At 43.7% G+C, this 20,220-nt stretch overlaps 1 protein-coding gene across 3 annotated transcripts in view; it reads right to left on the reverse strand.

Annotated features, from left to right (window-relative positions):
• The window catches only part of fnbp1l (formin binding protein 1-like), a 213,416-nt gene that overhangs the window by 48,955 nt on the left and 144,241 nt on the right, over nt 1-20,220 (reverse strand). For all 3 annotated transcript variants that reach the window (XM_072574649.1, XM_072574647.1, XM_072574646.1), the window contains exons 4-5: nt 17,179-17,326; nt 12,155-12,217 (exon numbers count right to left, since the gene is read on the reverse strand). In XM_072574649.1, coding sequence (XP_072430750.1) covers nt 12,155-12,217; nt 17,179-17,326 — 211 coding nt within the window. The remainder of the gene's footprint in view (nt 1-12,154; nt 12,218-17,178; nt 17,327-20,220) is intronic.

Below are 20,220 nucleotides of genomic sequence, written 5' to 3' on the forward strand. Positions count from 1 at the left end.
GTAGGTAGTAAGTTTGTGGAGTATTTCTCTAGGGAATTTCGGGCGTTCCTAGACGTCAACACAGGCTCAGTTGATAGCTCATCTGTTCTCTGGGAAACTGCCAAAGCCTATGCTAGGGGGTTAGTTATTTCATATTCCACCAGTAGGAAGCGGCAGAAGGGTGAGCAGCAACGTCTCCTTGAAGTATGGTTGAAGGCAGCCGAGGCCTACTTTGGCAGACCCTCGTTGGTCAAACTACAGAGGATGACAGCACTGCGGTCTGCACTAAATTCCGTGCTCACGCAGACTGCAAAGAAGAAGCTGGCTTTTGAAAAGCAAAAGCTATACGAGCATGGTGACAAGCCAGTGTATCTTGCCAGAAAGAGGAGTGCCCCACAAACCATTTTGGCGATTAGGGAAGGGTCTGGGAACCTAACATGTGATTCTAAAAAGGTTAATGTGGCGTTCCAGAGATTTTACTCTAACTTATACCAATCTGAGGATTGTGAGGAGAGGCAGGCCAAAATGAAAACCTTTTTTAGAGAGGTGAAGAACCCAGGTGTGATGCCTGAACAACAGTCCTTTCTCAATGCCTCATTATCAGAGCAAGTAGTGCAGGAAGCGGGACCTTGGGTTCATGTCACATTACAGGTGAGCACCATTGCGCTATACACACACACAGATACCCCTACACACACACACACACAAACACACCTATACACACATATACACAGACGCGCACACAGACACCCACACACACCTTTACAGACACAAACACTCCCACATGCACCCCCTCACAGACTTAAGACACTCTGCACTCACTACACACACACATACACTTTCTCACACTCAACCCCCAACCCAGACAGACAGACACATACAGATAACGACCCACATACAGACATATATTTTGTGGGGTGAATTTGTATTTGCAGGGTTACTTTGTACTTTGCTCAATAACTGCATGAATTCATGTAAAACTCCGTTATCTCACTTTTTGGATTAGAATCAAATCTAAACATCATGGCATAGGTGGAGAATACAGGGGGCTAACACCTTCAGCATATTGGTAAAAACAATGACCGCAGATGCTGGAAACCAGATTCTGGATTAGTGGTGCTGGAAGAGCTCAGCAGTTCAGGCAGCGTCCAAGGAGCAGCGAAATCGACGTTTCGGGCAAAAGCCCTTCATCAGGAATAAAGGCAGTGAGCCTGAAGCGTGGAGAGATAAGCTACAGGAGGGTGGGGGTGGGGAGAAAGTAGCATAGAGTACAATAGGTGAGCGGGAAAGGGGAGAAGGTGATAGGTCAAGGAGGAGAGGGTGGAGTGGATAGGTGGAAAAGGAGATAGGCAGGTAGGACAAATCCGGACAAGTCATGAGGACAGTGCTGAGCTGGTGGTTGATTGGTGCGGGTGTCCCGGAGATGTTCCCTAAAGCGCTCTGCTAGGAGGCGCCCAGTCTCCCCAATGTAGAGGAGACCACATCGGGAGCAACGGATACAATAAATGATATTAGTGGATGTGCAAGTAAAACTTTGATGGATGTGGAAGGCTCCTTGAGGGCCTTGGATGGAGGTGAGGGAGGAGGTGTGGGCGCAGGACTTACAGTTCCTGCGGTGGCAGGGGAAAGTGCCAGGATGGGAGGGTGGGTTGTAGGGGGTGCGTGGACCTGACCAGGTAGTCACGGAGGGAATGGTCTTTGCGGAAGGCGGAAAGGGGTGGGGAGGGAAATATATCCCTTGTGGCGGGGTCTGTTTGGAGGTGGCGGAAATGTCAGCGGATGATTTGGTTTATGCGAAGGTTGGTAGGGTGGAAGGTGAGCACCAGGGGCGTTCTGTCCTTGTTACGGTTGGAGGGGTGGGGTCTGAGGGCGGAGGTGCGGGATGTGGATGAGATGCGTTGGAGGGTATCTTTAACCACGTGGGAAGGGATATTGCGGTCTCTAAAGAAGGAGGCCATCTGGTATGTTGTATGGTGGAACTGGTCCTCCTGGGAGCAGATACGTTAGAGGCTGAGGAATTGGGAATACGGGATGGCATTTTTGCAAGAGGTAGGGTGGGAAGAGGTGTAATCCAGGTAGCTGTGGGAGTCGTTGATGCCCTGGGGTTGAAGTGTTCTGAGGCGGAAGATGAGGTGTTCTTCCTCCAGGCGTCTGGTGGTGAGGGAGCCGCGGTGAAGGAGGCCCACCCGCACCAATCAACCACACCGTCCCGTGGCCCAAAATTTCAACTCCCCCTCCCACTCTGTCGAGGACATGGGTGTGTGTGGGTGTCTGTGTGTGTGTAGGGGTATCTGTGTGTGTGTGTGTGTGTGTATAGTGCAACGTTGCTCACCTGTAATGTGACATGAACCTGGGCCTCCTTTACCGCTCGCTCCCTCACCACCAGACGCCTGGAGGAAGAACACCTCATCTTCCGCCTCGGAACACTTCAACCCCAGGGCATCAATGTGGACTTCAACAGTTTCCTCATTTCCCCTTCCCCCACCTCACCCTAGTTCTAAACTTCCAGCTCAGTAACTATCCCCATGACTTGTCCGGACTTGTCCTACCTGCCTATCTCTTTTTCCACCTATCCACTCACCCTCTCCTCCTTGACCTATCACCTTCATCCCCTCCCCCACTCACCCATTGTACTCTATGCTACTTTCTCCCCACCCCCACCCTCCTCTAGCTTATCTCTCCATCCTTCAGGCTCACTGCCTTTATTCCTGATGAAGGGCTTTTGCCCGAAACGTCGATTTCGAAGCTACTTGGATGCTGCCTGAACTGCTGTGCTCTTCCAGCACCACTAATCCAGAAAGAACTTTCAAATATTAATTGGGAGCAGACGTTCGCAGGTAAAGGGATGACTGGAAAATGGAAGGCCTTCAGAAGTGAGATAACGAGAATCCAGAGAAGGTGTATTCCTGTTAAGGTGAAAGGAAAGGCTGGTACATATAGGGAATGCTGGATGACTGAAGAAATTGAGGGCTTGGTTAAAAAAAAAGGAAGCATATGTAAGGTATAGGCAGGATAGATCGAGTGAATCCTGAGAAGAGTATAAAGGAAGTAGGAGTATACTTAAGAGGGAAATCAGGAGGGCAAAAAGGGGACATGAGATAGCTTTGGCAAATAGAATTAAGGAGAATGCAAAGAGTTTTTACAAATACATTAAGGACAAAAGGGTAACTAGGGAGAGAATAGGGCCCCTCAAAAATAGAGCAAGGCGGCCTTTACGTGGAGCCGCAGAAAATGGGGGAAGATACTAAATGAGTATTTTGCATCAGTATTTACAGTGGAAAAGGATATGCAAAATATATGGTGACATGTTGAAAAATGTCCATATTACAAGAGGAGGAAGTGCTGGATGTCTTGAAACGCATAAAGGTGGATAAATCCCCAGGACCTGATCAGGTGTACCCTAGAACAAGGTGGGAAGTTAGAGAAGTGATTGCTGGGCCTCTTGCTGAGATATTTGTACCATCGATAGTCACAGGTGAGGTGCCAGAAGACTGGAGGTTGGCTAACATGGTGCCACTGTTTAAGAAGAGTGTGGCAAGGACAAGACAGGGAACCATAGACCAGTGAGCCTGATCTCAGTGGTGGGCAAGTTGTTGGAGGGAATCCTGAGAGACAGGATGTACATGTATTTGGAAAGGCAAGAACTGATTAGGGATAGTCAATACAGTTTTATGTGAGGGAGATCATGTCTCACAAACTTGATTTGAGTTTTTTTGAAGAAGTAACAAAGAGGACTGATGAGAGCAGAGCAGTAGATGTGATCTGTATGGACTTCAGATTGGCGTTCGACAATCTGAGACTGGTTAGCAAGGTTAGATCTCATGGAATACAGGGAGAACTAGCCTTTTGGATACAGAATCTGCTCAAAGGTAGATGACAGAGGGTGGTGGTGGACGGTTGTTTTTCAGACTGGAGGCCTGTGACCAGTGGAGTGCCACAAGGATGGGTGCTGGGTCCTCTACTTTTTGTCATTTACATTAATGATTTGGATGCGAGCATAAGAAGTACAGTTAGTAAGTTTGCAGATGACACCAAAATTGGAGGTGTAGTGGACAGCAAAGAGGGTTACCTCCGATTTCAACAGGATCTGGACCAGATGGGCCAATGGGCTGAGAAGTGGCAGATTCAGTTTAATTCAGATAAATGCGAGATGCTGCATTTTGGGAAAACAAATCTTCGCCGGACTTATACACTTAATGGTAAGGTCCTAGGGAGTGTTGCTGAACAAAAAGACTTTGGAGTGCAGGTTCATAGCTCCTTGAGACTGGAGTCGCAGGTAGATAGGATAGTGAAGAAAGCGTTTGGTATGCTTTCTTTTATTGGTTAGAGTATTGAGTACCGGAGTAGGGAGGTCATGTTGCGGCTGTTCAGGACATTGGTTAGGCCACTGTTGGAATATCGCATGCAATTCTGGTCTCCTTCCTATCGGAAAGATGTTGTGAAACTTGAAAGGGTTCAGAAAAGATTTACAACTTGTTGCCAGGGTTGGAGGATTTGAGCTATGGGGAGGGGGCGAAAAGGCTGGGGCTGTTTTGCCTGGAGTGTCAGAGGCTGAGAGGTGACCTCATAGAAGTTCACAAAATCATGAGGGGCATGGATAGAGTAAATAGGCAAAGTCTTTTCCCGGAGGTGGGGGAGTCCAGAACTAGAGGGCATAGGTTTAGGGTGAGAGGGCAAAGATATAAAAGAGACCTAGGGGGCAACCTTCTCACACAGAGGGTGGTACGTGTATGAAATGAGCTGCCAGAGGAAGTGGTGAAGGCTGGTACAATTGCAACATTTAAAAAGCATTTGGATGGGTTTATGAATAGGAAGGGTTTGGAGGGACATGGGCCGGGTGCTGGCAGGTGGGACTACATTGGGTTGGGATATCTGGTCGGCATGGACGGGTTGGACCGAAGGGTCTGTTTCCATGCTGTACATCTCTATGACTCTCTCTCTCTCTCTCCTTTTGGGCCTGCCCACTGTATTTCCTGCAGATGTGTAGAAGAAAAAAACTTTTCAAGAACAAACCATGACAAGCAGACCAAACAGCCAGAAACCCTAACCACCTTACCATACACCAAAGAAGTTTCAGAAATGACAGCCAGACTACTAAGACCCCTCGGAATCCTAGTAGCACACAAACCCACCAACACTCTCAAACAAAAACTAACAAACTTAAAAGACCCAGTACAACCCATGGACAAAACCAACATCATCTACAAAATTCCATGCAAGGACTGCCACAAACACTACATAGGACAAACAGAAGTTAGCTAGCCACCAGGATACACAAACACCAGCAAGCCATAAAAAGACATGACCCTCTCCTCCCTCGTAGCCCTACACACCACCATTTTGACTGGGACAATACATCTATCCTGGGATAGGCTAAGCAAAGACACGCCAGAGAATTCCTAGAGGCCTGACACTCCAACCACAACGCCATAAACAAAACACACCGATCTAGATGCCATCTATCAACCCCTCAGAAAATGAACAGGAAATGACATCACCACAAACCCCAGGAATCCCATCCAGGAGAAAGATATAAATAGAAAGCAGGAGACAAAAGCTTCGCTTCACTTGGAGGTCGCCACTGATGATGTTACCTAGCCAGGTAATGAAACGTCTGGATATCAAACCTACAGCTCAGCGAGCAAACCTACACCCTAAAACACTTTTCCATGTTGTGGTTTTGTTCGCCGAGCTGGGAATTTGTGTTGCAGACATTTCATCCCCTATCTAGATGACACCCTCAAATCTTCACACAAACTTTGAACAAACTTTTCAATATTCTCACGTTCTGTGCAAGAAAGAATATCCTGCTGGGTTGGATATCCGAGAAACCTCCAGGCCTATTGGGTTGGCGGAAGATTGTTATGGAGCATATTCCCCTGGATTTTCTCACAAATGTAGTACACCACAAAACTGAGAATTTTTACAAGACATGGACAGCCCTTTTTGGAATACCTTGACACAGATTTATCTGCCACACTAACAAGGGCTTTTATATAGCCGTAACAATTGTGTTTTACAAGTCCAATATCCAGGGAGGAGAAACTGTGAATGTATGAGGGTTTTGTTTGGCTGGGCTGAGTTATTATTATTTATTTGTTTGTTGTTGATTATTTATTTATTTAGTTAAATAGCCAGCTTGGTTTTTTAAAATTCTATGGTTTTCTACATATGTTTATAAATCTGTATATGAGGGTGGGTTGGGTTTATTTTTTATTATTTGGGTTATTTTGTACTGTTTTGAACTGCATTGTTTTGTACTTGTTGTAATATTAAAAAATCTATTTTGTTCAATAAAAATATATTATTAAAAAAACTTAGATAGACAAACTTCACCTTGGTGGCTGTTTTAATTTGTGCAATATACAGCCAGCTGCAAAATTCAATGTACTCGTACCTACATTGTACAAACTACTTTCCTCGACACAAATGGGAAGGCAATACATGAAATATAATGAACAACATTTTCATTTTCTGACCACAAAACAGAATTTACCAGGGTCAATCACTAAATTGCTTCCCCCTCACCAAAAGTCTTTCTGCCATGGTTTATATCCACATGAACAAATTTGCAGGAATTCAATCCCAACTGCTTGAATATGGCAATACATAATATGAGCTCCTCTTCACTAAAAGGAGTAATAGGCAATGAAAGTAAGGTGCTTGAATGGCCGATCCATCTCAGCCTCCTCCAGTGATGCCCAGGACACAGATGCCAGTCATCAGCCAATTTGATTCACACCATGTGATACGGCAGCACTGTGGCTCAGTGATCAGCACTGGTGCCTCACACCGCCAGGGACCTGGGTTCAATTTCACCTTCAAACAACTCAAGCGGAGTATGCACATTCTCCTGGTTTTGTCCAGGTACTCCAGTTTCCTCCCAGTCGAAAGATGTGCAGGTTAGGTGGTTTGGCCATGCTAAATTGCCCTTAGTGTATAGAGGGATGTGCAGGCTAGGTGGATTAGCCATGGGAAACACAGGGTTACAGAGATAGGATAGGGGATAGGTCGCTCTTCAGATGGTTGGTGTGAACTGAATAGGTCAAATGTCACTCATTGCCCACACAGTAGGGATTTTATGATATCAAGAAATGGCTGGAGGCATTGGATACTGAAAGGACAATAAAGCCAAGACAACATTCCTGAAATATTCCAGAAGACTTGTGTTCCAGAATTTGCTGGACTCCGAGCCAAGCTGTTACAGTAAAGCTATAACACTGGCATCAAACCAACATGAAAAAATCCCCCAATCTACTCTCTGTTATTTAGTAAAGTGAAGAAAGGGTCATTAACAGGGCTGCCAAGCAGCAACTGCTTCAATATAACCTATTCAGTGGCTCTCAATTTGGGTTTCACCAAAGCCACTCAGCTCCTGACCTCATTGCAGCCTTAGTTCAAACATGGATATGGGTTAGAGGAGAGTGACAACTCAAAACGCCAAATTTGACTAAGTGTGACATCAAGAATCTCTAGCAACATTAGATTCAATGGAAATGAGGGGAAATCTCTCTGCCGGTTAGAATCATAACTAACATAAAGGAAGATGGTTATGGCTGTTGGAGATAGGTCATCTCAGCTCCAGGACATTTCTTCAGGATTTCTCAGCTGCTTGATCAATGAACTTCCCTCCATCATAAGGTCAGAAGTGGAGACATTTGCTGATAATTGCATAATGTTCAGCACATGATTCTTCAGATACTGAAGCAGTCCATGTCCAATTACAGCAAGACTGGACAATACCCAGACTTAGGTTGATAAGTTGCGACTAACATCCATACCACACAAGTGTAAAGCTATGGCCACCTCCAACAAAAGCTGTCTTTAATATTCAATGGGATTACCATCACTGTAATCCCTACTAATAGCATTCCGAGGTTTACTATTGACCAGAAACTGAACTGGGCTAGCCACGTAAATGCTGTGACTACAAGAGCAGATCAAAGGCTAGAAATCTTACCAAGTATCTCACCTCTGGACTCTCTGAATCCTGTCCATCATCTACAAAGCACAAGTCAGGAATATGATGGAATATTCTTCACTTGCCTGAATGTGTGCAGCACCAATAATAACCAAGAAGCTTGCCACCATTAAAAACTAAGTAGCCCACTTGATTGTTTGTGGATGTAGTGCCATTCACTCCCTCTAACACTAACAATCAATCACTATCAGCACTGTGTGCTATCTACAGCACGCACTGCAAAAGTTCACCGAGGCTCCTCACACAGCAACGTCCAAACCCTCAACTACTCCCATTGAGAAGGACAAGGGCAGCAAATACATGGGAACACCACCACTTGCGAATCCCCCCCCAAGCTACTCACCATCCAGAGTTGGAAATCCATCAATGTTCCTTCAGTGTCACTGGTGAAATTCGTGGAAGAACAACTTAAATGGCACCTCAGCTGTACTTACAATCAAATTGCTTGCAGCTGTTTAAGGTGGCAGATGAGCACTACCTTCTCAAGGGCAACTAGGAATGGGCAATAAATGCCAACATATCCTCCATCCCAGGAGAGGAGAAAAAGAAAATTCTAGCAATGCCTTACTCTTTGCCACGCTATGGGGATCTTTACATTGACAAAGGGCTTGTACAGCATCAAGTCATGGATAGGCATGTTCTCCATGTGAACATGAGATCACAGCCAATCTTACCACTGGGTTTAGAAAAAACTGCCCAATCTACCATCCTAGATGGAGGACGGGAAAAGTTTCTGGCTGTAAGAGCTGCTCCTTTTTTTGAGGTATTTTAGGTGCTGGAGGTGATTTCCTTGAATTCCAGGAGCAGCAATGACTGTTTTATATGCTGTTGCATTGCTTTGGAACTTTGGGGGAAAAAAAAGTCAAAACAACAGCAGTTTTAAAAGGGAAAAGAACAGACAAAGGAAGCATATGGTGAGGTCAGTGCAGGACAGAGAGAAAGAAACAGAGTAAGAGAGAGAGAGAGAGAGAGAGAGAGAAAGAAAAAGAGAGAGAGAGAGAACCTGCACAGTTACTGCCTTTGCTGTTTTTGAATTCATGTGTCGCTGGACATCGGAGTGCATCTGGGAAAATTAACGAACAGTGAATTTCACAACTAATCTTGGAGGATCCGGTTTAAGTTCACAACACAGAATCAGATAAGTTAATTGTTGTTTTAAGTCTGTCCAACAGAAAGGCTGTATTAGTGAGTACAGTGGGTTCTTTCTTGATTATATGTTTTTGGAGATAAGTCTCTTGATTAAACTTAAAATATAAGCCATAGCTCTTAATTTAACCTGGGGCAGTGTTTTGTAGAGGAATAAGTGTGTTATTTTCTGGGTCTGTAGATTGTGAAGGAGCAAAAATGGCCTTTGTAGTGATATGTACTTCTTGTCAGATGTGGGAGTTTAGAGTGAGTTTAAGGGTTACTGCAGGTTAAGGGTTATATCTGCCATTATTGCTGCTGGATGCAAATCTTATCAGATCGAGTGGATCGGTTGGAGGACAGATAGAAGCAATGAGGAATTTGCAACAGCAACAGTGTGTGATGGATGGCAGTTATAGGAAGCGGGGGGGGGGGGGGGGGGCGGAGTCTCAGATACAGTCACATAGATGGGTTAACTCCAGGAAGGGTAAGAGAGGTCCGCATCTAGGGCAGGAGTCTTTTGTGGATATACCCATTTCAAACAGGTATGCGGTTTTGGAAAATGTAGGGGGTGATGGATTCTCAGGGGAACATAGCACGAACAGCCAAGTTTCTGGCATTGAAACTGGCTCTAATGCAACGAGGGGTACCTCAGCTTCTTAGAGATCAACCGTGTTAGGGGATTCTGTTGTCAGAGGTACAGACATGTTTCTGTGGCCAGCAGAGAAAAAGCAGAATGGTGTGTTGTTTCCCTGATGCCAGGATCAAGGATGTCTCAGAGAGGGTGCAGAATGTTCTCATGGGGGAGAGGGGCCAGCAAGAGATAATTGTCCACATTGGAACCTACCCCATAGGAAGGGTACAGGTTGAGATTCTGAAGGGAGGTTACAGAGAATTGGGTAGAAATTTAAAAAGGAGGTGCTCAAGGGTAGTAATATCTGGATCACTCCCAGTGCTATGAGCTAGTGAGGGCAGGAATAGGGGGATAGAGCAGATGAATGCATAGCTGAGGAGCTGATGTATGGGAGAAGGATTCACATTTTTGGATCATTGGAATCTCTTTTTGGGTAGAAGTGACCTCTACAAAAAGGATGGATTGCATCTAAATTGGAAGGGGTCTAATATGCTGGCAGGGAAATTTGCTAGAATTGCTTGGGAGGATTTAAACTAGTAAGGTGGGGGGGTGGGACCCAGGGAGATAGTGAGGAAAGAGATCGATCTGAGACTGGTACAGTTGAGAACAGAAGTGAATCAAACAATCAGGGCAGGCAGGGACAAGGTAGGACTAATAAATTAAACTGCATTTATTTCAATGCAAGGGGCCTAACAGGGAAGGCAGATGAACTCAGGGCACGGTTAGGAACATGGGACTGGGATATCATAGCAATTATCGAAACATGGCTCAGGGATGGACAGGACTGGCAGCTTAATGTTCCAGGATACAATTGCTACACGAAAGACAGAAAGGGAGGCGAGAGAGATGGGGGAGTGGCATTTTTGATAAGGGATAGCATTACAGCTGTGCTGAGGGAGGATATTCCCGGAAATACATCCAGGGAAGTTATTTGGGTGGAACTAAGAAATAATAAAGGGATGATAACCTTATTGGGATTGTATTATAGACCCCCCCTCTAATAGTCAGAGGGAAACTGAGAAACAAACTTGTAAGGAGATCTCAGCTATCTCTAAGAATAATAGGGTAGTTATGGTCAGGGATTTTAACAACGGAGAGGGTTACCTCAGATTACAACAGGATCTGGACCAGATGGGCCAATAGGCTGAGAAGTGGCAGATGGAGTTTAATTCAGATAAATGCAAGGTGCTGCATTTTGGGAAAGCAAATCTTAGCAGGACTTATACACACTTAATGGTAAGGTCCTAGGGACTGTTGCTGAACAAAAAGACCTTGGAGTGCAGGTTCATAGCTCCTTGAAAGTGGAGTCGCAAGTACATAGGATAGTGAAGGCGGCGTTTGGTATGCTTTCCTTTATTGGTCAGAGTATTGAGTACAGGAGTTCGGAGGTCATTTTGCGGCTATACAGAACATTGGTTAGGCCACTGTTGGAATATTGCGTGCAATTCTGGTCTCCTTCCTATCGGAAAGATGTTGTGAAACTTGAAAAGGTTCAGAAAAGATTTACAAGGATGTTACCAGGGTTGGAGGATTTGATCTATAGGGAGAGGCTGAACAGGCTGGGGCTGTTTTCCCTGGAGCGTTGGAGACTGAGGGATGGCCTTGTAGAGGTTTACAAAATTATGAGGGGTATGGATAGGATAAATAGACAAAGTCTTTTCTCTGGGATCGGGGATTCCAGAACTAGAGGGCATAGGTTTAGGGTGAGAGGGGAAAGATATAAAAGAGACCTAAAGGGCAACTTTCTCACACATAAGGTGGTGCGTATATGAAATGAGCTGCCAGAGGATGTGATGGAGGCTGGTACAATTGCAACATTTAAGAGGCATTTGGACAGGTATATGAGTAGGAAGGGTTTGGAGGGATATGGGCCGGGTGCTGGCAGGTGGGACTAGATTGGGTTGGGATATCTGGTCGGCGTGGACAGGTTGGACCGAAGGGTCTGTTTCCATGTTGTACATCTCTATGACTCTACATGCCAAGTTGCTCACACAGTTCAATAAAATGGAGTCAATTTTAACAAGGACATTAGGAATTGGAAATTAGTCCAGATGAATGTGTGGCTGGAGAGATAGTGCAAGAAGATATGCTTTAGATTTCTGGGACCAATTTTGTGGTGGTGGGACCTGTACAACCTGAACTGGAATGGGACCACATCCTCGTGGGGAGGTTAGCTCGTGCTGCTAGAAAAGTTTTAAACTAACTTGGCAGAAGTTAGAATCCAGAGAGAATCTCTACCAAAACTAAAATTCTCATCGGGTTCCTCAATGGCCCCACCCCTCTGTCAGTGATCTCTGACAATCCTCCACCCTCCAAGAGATCAGCCCCTCTTTCAATCCTGGTCTCAAGTCCTGATTTTAAAATGATGCAATTATGGAGACAACACCTCAGTTCTTGCCAGAATAGAGTTTGAAAGAGAAAATTAGGAAGCTTACATTATCCATCTGTTTCCAACATGTGTCAAGGTACTGCTGGGCTTTACGTCCTTCTTGTAGGTGCTGCAAAAACAAAAAACAACCTCCAAGTGTTCAATCATGAAATTAGATAACAGTCTAGTAATACTAAAGTCAGTGTTACAATTGTTACCCATTTTCACATGAGATTAGATAATGCGTCAGGTCTATAATTACAGATTTGTACATTTAGATTTTGAATTTTATTCCATGCATGGTATAGAGTAAAAGAGCCATGGAGATGTACAGCATGGATGCAGACCTTTCGTCCACCTCATCCATGCTGACCAGATAGTCTACATAAATCTAGTCTCATTTGCCAGCATTTGGCCCATATTCCCCTGAACCCTTCCTATTCATATACCCATCCAAACGCCTTTTAAACATTGCAATTGTACCAACCTCCACCACTTGCTCTGGCAGCTCATTCCATACACGTACCACATGCTTGTGAAAAGATTGCTCCTTAGGTCCCTTTGAAATCTTTCCACTCTCATCTTAAACCTATGCCCTTTAGTTCTGGACTACCCCAGCCCAGGGAAAGGACCTTGCCTACTCACCCTATCCATGCCTCTTATGATTTTATAAACCTGTATAAGGTTCCTCCTCAGCCACCAATGCTCCAAGGAATATAGCCCCAGACTATTCAGCCTCTCCATATAGCTCAAACCCTCCAACCCTAGCAACATCCTTGTAAATCTTATCTGAACCCTTTCAAATATCACAACATCTTTCTTATAGCAGGGAGACCAGAAAATTGAACGCAGTATTCCAAAAGTGGCCTTAGCAATGCCTTGTACAGCCACAACATGACCTCCCTACTCTTATACTCAAATGCACTGACCAACCGTACCAAACACCTTCTTCACTATCCTATTTATCCGAGATCCCACTTTCAAGAAACTATGAACGTACATTCCAAGGTCTTTTTGTTCAGTGACATTCTCAAGACCTTACCATTGTGTGTATAAGTCTTGCTCTGATTTGCCTTTCCAAAATGCAGTACCTGACATTTATCTAAATTAAACTCCATCTGCCATTCCTCGGTCCATTGGCTCATCTGATCAAGATCCCGCTGTATACTGAGGAAACTTTCTTCACTGTCCACTACACCACCAATTTTGGCGCCATCTGTAAACTTACTAACTATACCTCTTATGCTCACATCCAAATCATTGGACCCAGCAACGATCCTTGTGGCACTCCACTGGTCACAGGCCTCCAGTCTGGAAAAACAACCCTCCACCACCACCCTCTATCTCCTATCTTTGAGCCAGTTCTGTATCCAAATTGCTCGTTCTCCCTATATTCCACATGATCTAACCTTGCTAAAGAGTCTACCATGAGGAACATGTCGAACGCCTTACTGAAGTACATGTAGATCACATCTATAACTCTACCCTAATTAATCCTCTTTGTTACATCTTCAAAAAACTCCACGCATAAAGCCACGTTGATATACCTAATCGGTCCTTGCCTTTCCAAATACATATACATCCTGTCCCTCAGGATTCCCTCCAACAACTTACCCACCACCGATGTCAGGCTCACTGGTCTATAGTTCCCTGGCTTTTCCTTATCAGCTTTCTTAAGTAATGGCACCACATTAGCCAACCTCCAGTCTGCCGGCACCTCACCAATGGCTATAGATTATACAAGTATACGAAGATTGGTGGAGTTGTGGATAGTGAGGAGGGCTGTTGTTGGCTGCAAAGGGACTTAGATATGATGCAGAGCTGGGCTGAGGGGTGGCAGATGGAGTTCAACACTGTCAAGTGTGAGGTTGTCCATTTTGGAAGGACAAATAAGAATGCGGAATACAGGGTTAACGGTACAGTTCTTAGTAAGGTTGAGGAGCAGAGGGGTCTTGGGGGTCTATGTTCATAGATCTTTGAAAGTTGCAACTCAGGTGGATAGAGCTTATAAGGCAGCCTATGGTGTATTAGCGTTCATTGGCAGAGGGATTGAATTCACGAGTTGTGAAGTGATGTTGCAGCTGTACAGGACCTTGGTTAGGCCACATTTGGAGTACTGTGTGCAGTTCTGGTCGCCTCACTTTAGGAAAGATGTGGAAGCTTTGGAGAGGGTGCAGAGAAGATTTACCAGGATGTTGCCTGGAATGGAGAATAGGTCGTACAAGGATAGGTTGAGTGTGCTAGGCCTTTTCTCATTGGAACGGCGAAGGATGAGGGGGTGACTTGATAGAGGTTTATAAAGATGATCAGAGGAATAGATAGAGTAGACAGTCAGAAACTTTTTCTCTAGGTACGGAGTGTTACAAGGGGACATCAATTTAAGGTGAAGGGTGGAAGGTATAGGGGGGATGTCAGGGGTAGGTTCTTTACCCAGAGAGTGGTGGGGGCATGGAATGCGCTGCCTGTGGGAGTGGCAGAGTCAGAATCATTGGCGACCTTTAAGCAGCAATTGGATAGGTACATGGATGGGTGCTTAAGCTAGGACAAATGTTCGGCACAACATCGTGGGCCGAAGGGCCTGTTCTGTGCTGTATTGCTCTATGTGCTAAGTATCTCAGCAAGATGCACAGCAACTATTTCCCTAGCTTCCCACAGAGTTCTTGGATACACCTGATCAGGTCCTGGGAATTTATCCACCTTTTTGTATTTTAAGCCTTCCACCATCTCTTCCTCTGTAACAGGACATTTTTCAAGATGTTGCTATTTACAGCACAGAAAGGTCTGCACCAGGGAAAAACAAAAACCTCACTATTCACATTCCATTTGCCTGCATTTGGCCCATAGTCTTGTATGCCTTGGCACGGCAAGTGCACATCTACACATTTTTTAAATGTTATGAGGGTTTCTGCATCTAACACCCTTATAGTCAATGAGTTCCAAATTCCCACCAACCTAAGGGTGAAAATATTTTTCTTCTCTGCTCCTCTCTCCAACAGGATTTCTATATCTATCTTTTATCTTGCTCATCATCATTCATTTCATTGTCGGTCCTGGTGTTTGATTCATTTCCACAGTCACATCACATTCTTCAGTGACTGCCTCCAGCTTACACCAACCCCAAGTGAATTCCAACTCAAGTTTCATACTTCATGGTTTGAATCCACCCAGCATCACAGGCTATTCCATGATGTTCAATGCTCCACAGACAGCTGTTCTTGCCTCATCCTGAGATCCACACACTGTGCCATGCATTGTCATATGCAGTCTCTCACCAACAGCACCCCTTCACACTGGCTCAGAGCTGTTCTGCTCACCAGTTCCATTTCTACCTCTGGCTCATTCAACATGCTTACAAGAAACTTTTCCTTTTCCTTCCAGGCATCAAAAAAATAAAGTTCTGAAGAGGGGGTCACAGGACCCAAAACGTTAACTCTGATTTCTCTCCACAGATGAGCTTTTCCAGCAATTTCTGTTTTTGCCCTCAGAACATTACTTCTGTCTCTGGATTATTCTTCTAGTGATAATACCACTAGGCTATCATTTTCAAATTGCTGCTGCCTGTATGCTTACATGTATCAAGTCCTCCTCACCAAAACATCTGTTTGATGACTGACACTGCTCCACCAATGCTTCTAACTTAAAAAAAATTATACTGGTTTTTATATCACTTAATGCAATAACCCCATCCCTCCAATTTATAAGTCTGAGTTATCTTACACATCCTCCAATCCTTTCACCCCATTATCAGCAACTGTGCCTTCAATTGCTTATCCATCACCTCGGATTCAAGCACAAAAACATTATGGCTCTCCATCCTCCTTACACACCATCTCCCAAAACAACACTGATCAAGCTACTTGCCAGTGCTCCAAGCATCTCCTTCTTTGACTATGCATCAATTTTAATTGTTCCTTTTAAAGTCCTGGACGGCTTTTGGACATTAAATAAACTATGTTTGTACAAGTTAATTCTATTGATACAACTATATTTTAAAACAAAACAAAAATTGTCAGCACATGGGGCACCAAAGTATGCCTAGCAAAGGCTGAAATGAGGCAGAGCAGAATAAAACATCAGCATCTGTTCTACTCTTGAACATTAAAAAGATTCCTACTGGAAAATGCAGAGACATACTAACATTGGTCCAGGACAGGAACACCAATTGTTTCCATTTGTTCTCCCAGTTTTTGTCTCTCTCCTTAATGTCAATTCTTTTCCAACATGCATTTTGATCAATAATTTCAAGCTTAGATATAACATGCACTCTGCCCACCCTCTATGCCCATGGAAACTCCAGAAATCCTGACAGTGTGTAAGTGATTGATCATTGACCATTGTATCTGGGGAAAAGATATTCTGGGAGGAGGTGGTAGAACATAATTTAGGGAAATTGTTCTTAAACTCTAATATCATATTACCTGCAGAACAATTATCCATTTAGGAATTAGGTTAAATATTTCACATTATAACCTTATCAACAATGGACAGAGAACCATAACTGAAGAGCATTCTTTTTTCAAACTGATGTTAAATAAAACTTGCAACTGATTCTTTGCTAGTCAGTGCAGAAGAATTGGGAGGTTAAACTCAAAAGGGTCAATAGTCTTAAGTTTTGAATAAATACTGGAAAAAAAAGTTGCTTTTCATCTGTAAAGGCAGCATCTAGGAAATAACTTTGTGCATGTATACAAGACATAATACGTAGCATTAAACTTGCAGCATCATTTCAAATCAAATTGCCATAATAGGACAAGGGAAATGTAAATTTAAAGCAGTAAAAAAAATAAATTTAGGACTAACATCAAGAATGGGCAATACATAGAGATACAGATAAAGCAATGAATGCAAATATTTGTAAAGCATTTCAGAAATAACTTGATGGTACAATGCAGGTATTTGGATCTTTCAGGACAGATGAATTTGGATATATGGCTCCCTCATCTGTAATTATTTTATGAACTGTATTGCATTAACTTTTCTGTCCATCACAATCAGAGTTCTGCATTTCTTTTCAACAAAAAGTAAAGAATCTAAAATTAGTTTGAAGTCTACATTTCATCATGTAAAGAAAATAAATGAGAGAACACTCACAGCTTTCCTTTCCATTTTCAGTTCATGAGAATATCTCATGAGTTCCCCATAGACCCTGTGGCCTATCTCTTCTGCAACAACTTCACGTTGGCCTGCATAGTCATTGAGTTCATTAAGAACTTGAAAGAAGGATTGACAGTAGGTAAATCTGCAGAAACAAAATAATTAGAATTAGTGCAGGCAACATTGTTAAATTCCTCAATGGGGACAGAAAGTGACTGATTTTGTCAGGTGAAATATGTTAGAACACAGACATAGAACATTACAGTGCTGACCTGTGGAACCAATCTGAAGCCCATCTATTCTACACTATTCCATTTTCATCCATACGCTAATACAGACAAAGCATCAGCCTTAGTAAAAATATATGTAAAATTGGGCAACAAAACAATAGTTGAAATAATCTATAAATGACCAAGTTAAAGTGCAGTATCATGTAACTGAACAAATAAATGGGAAACTGTGTCACTGTAAAAACCACATAACACCAGGTTATAGTCCAAGAGGTTTATCTGGAAACACTAGCTTTCGGACCGCTGCCTCTTCATCAGTTGGTTGTGGAAGATGACCATATGACACGGAATTTATAGCAAACAAGTTACAGTGTCATGAAGTTTTAAAGATAGATTAAACAACTAAAGTTTAATATATCATTACAACTCCATGACACTGTAACTTGTTTGATTCTCCTGTTCCTTGGATGCTGCCTGATTTGCTGCGCTTTTCCAGCAACACATTTTCAGCTCTGATCTCCAGCATCTGCAGTCCTCGCTTTCTCCACTCTGTGTCATATGGTCATGTTCCACAACCAACTGATGAAGAGGCAGGACCTTGAAAGCTAGTGCTTTCAAATAAGCCTGTTGGACTGTAATCTGGAGTTATGTGGTTTTTTTAACTTTGTCCACCCAATCCAACATGGGTGTAAACTTAAAAGATTAAATGGGAATTTCTCTCTCAACATTAATGTAATGTTAAGGGTTAAACTGCATTATCTTTGGGTGTGGACGATAGTCAGGCAAGAATGCGAATCACCCACACCCCAATTAGACAGTCATTTGCTACTATTCCCCCTTGCTATTGTGAAGTTAAACTGTCGTTCAATTTCTTCCATTCAGAAATGTTTTCTGGCCAGAGCTATTGTGCACCTACATTGTCTTGGGAAAATCACTGAGTCAGGAAATTGTCTGCATAACGATTCCCCACAATTAGGGTATTAGCATTTGCATTATTGCAAAGGATGATCTCATCGTGCCATTGTACCTGGGATAACATGTGACTGTAACTGAGGGTTGTCTTAAGGGGCATGTGACTGTGGGGGATTGGCCAGAGCATCTGTAAGCATGGCCAACTGACCTGTATAAAGGGGATGTGTTTTCTTTGTTCAGTGTCTCACTTTGACTCAACCTCAAATGCCTGTGAGGTGGATCTAAATGGGTCACCGATATTGTACAAGTTTTAATAAACCTTAACTGCTTACAGAATTTGGTGTGCGCAAATTGCATCTCGTATGGAAAACCTTGGGAAAAGAACCTAACATCGACACCTCTAAATCATGTGTCAATGTAAACATCACACACGAGATGAATTTGGATGCAATATGAGCAAGTACATAATGAAGGAGCATTGAATTGAGATGCAACTGGGGACAAGATATGATAGATTTGAGACTTTCAAAGCCTATGCAGAAGCAATCAAATGTAAACAATGTGTTGGGAGAATGTGTTAATTAGAAAGTGAAGTGCAAATCCTTTCTATCTCAAAACCTACAGCCTTCAATTTCTGCCTCCACCCATATAGAGTCATAGAGATGCACAGCATGGAAACAGACCCTTCAGTCCAACCTGTCCATGCCGACCAGATATCCCAACACAATCTAGTCCCACCTGCCAGCACCCGACCCATATCCCTCCAAACCCATCCTATTCATATACCCATCCAAATGCCTCTTAAAATGTTGCAATTGTACCAGCCTCCACCACTTCCTCTGGCAGCTCATTCCATACACGTACCACCCTCTGCATGAAAAAGTTGCTCCTTAGGTCTCTCTTATATCTTTCCCCTCTCACCCTAACCTATGTCCTCTAGTTCTGGACTCCTCCACCCCAGGGAAAAGACTATCCTATTCATGCCCCTCATAATTTTGTAAACCTCTAAGGTCACCCCTCAGCCTCCGACGCTCCAGGGAAAACAGCCCCAGCCTGTTCAGCCTCTCCCTGTAGCTCAGATCCTCCAACCCTGGCAACATCCTTGTAAATCTTTTCTGAACCCTTTCAAGTTTCACAACATCTTTCTGATAGGAAGGAGACCAGAATTGCACGCAATATTCCATCAGTGGCCTAACCAATGTCCTGTACAGCCGCAAAATGACCTCCCAACTCCTGTACTCAATACTCTGACCACTAAAGGAAAGTATACCAAATGCCTTCTTCACTATCCTACCTACCTGCGACTCCAGTCTCAAGGAGCTATGAACCTGCACTCCAAGGTCTCTTTGTTCAGCAACACTCCCTAGGACCTTACCATTAAGTGTATAAGTCCTGCTAAGATTTGCTTTCCCAAAATGCAGCACCTCGCATTTATCTGAATTAAACTCCATCTGCCACTTCTCAGCCCATTGGCCCATCTGGTCCAGATCCTGTTGTAATCTGAGGTAACCCTCTTCTCCGTCCACTACACCTCCAATTTTGGTGTAATCTGCAAACTTACTAACTGTACCTCTTATGCTCGTATCCAAATCATTTGTGTAAATGACAAAATGTAGAGGGCCCAGCACCGATCCTTGTGGCACTCCACTGGTTACAGGCCTCCAGTCTGAAAAACAACCGTCCACAACCACCCTCGGTCTTCTACCTTTGAGCCAGTTCTGTATCCAAATGGCTAGTTCTCCCTGTATTCCATGAGATCTAACCTTGCTAATCAGTCTCCCATGGGGAACCATGTTGAACACCTTACTGAAGTCCATATAGATCACATCTACTGCTGTGCACTCATCAATCTTCTTTGTTACTTCTTCAAAAAACTCAATCAAGTTCTCAACTCATT

This window comes from Chiloscyllium punctatum, chromosome 7, assembly GCF_047496795.1.
Source record: "Chiloscyllium punctatum isolate Juve2018m chromosome 7, sChiPun1.3, whole genome shotgun sequence".
NCBI lineage: Eukaryota > Metazoa > Chordata > Chondrichthyes > Orectolobiformes > Hemiscylliidae > Chiloscyllium > Chiloscyllium punctatum.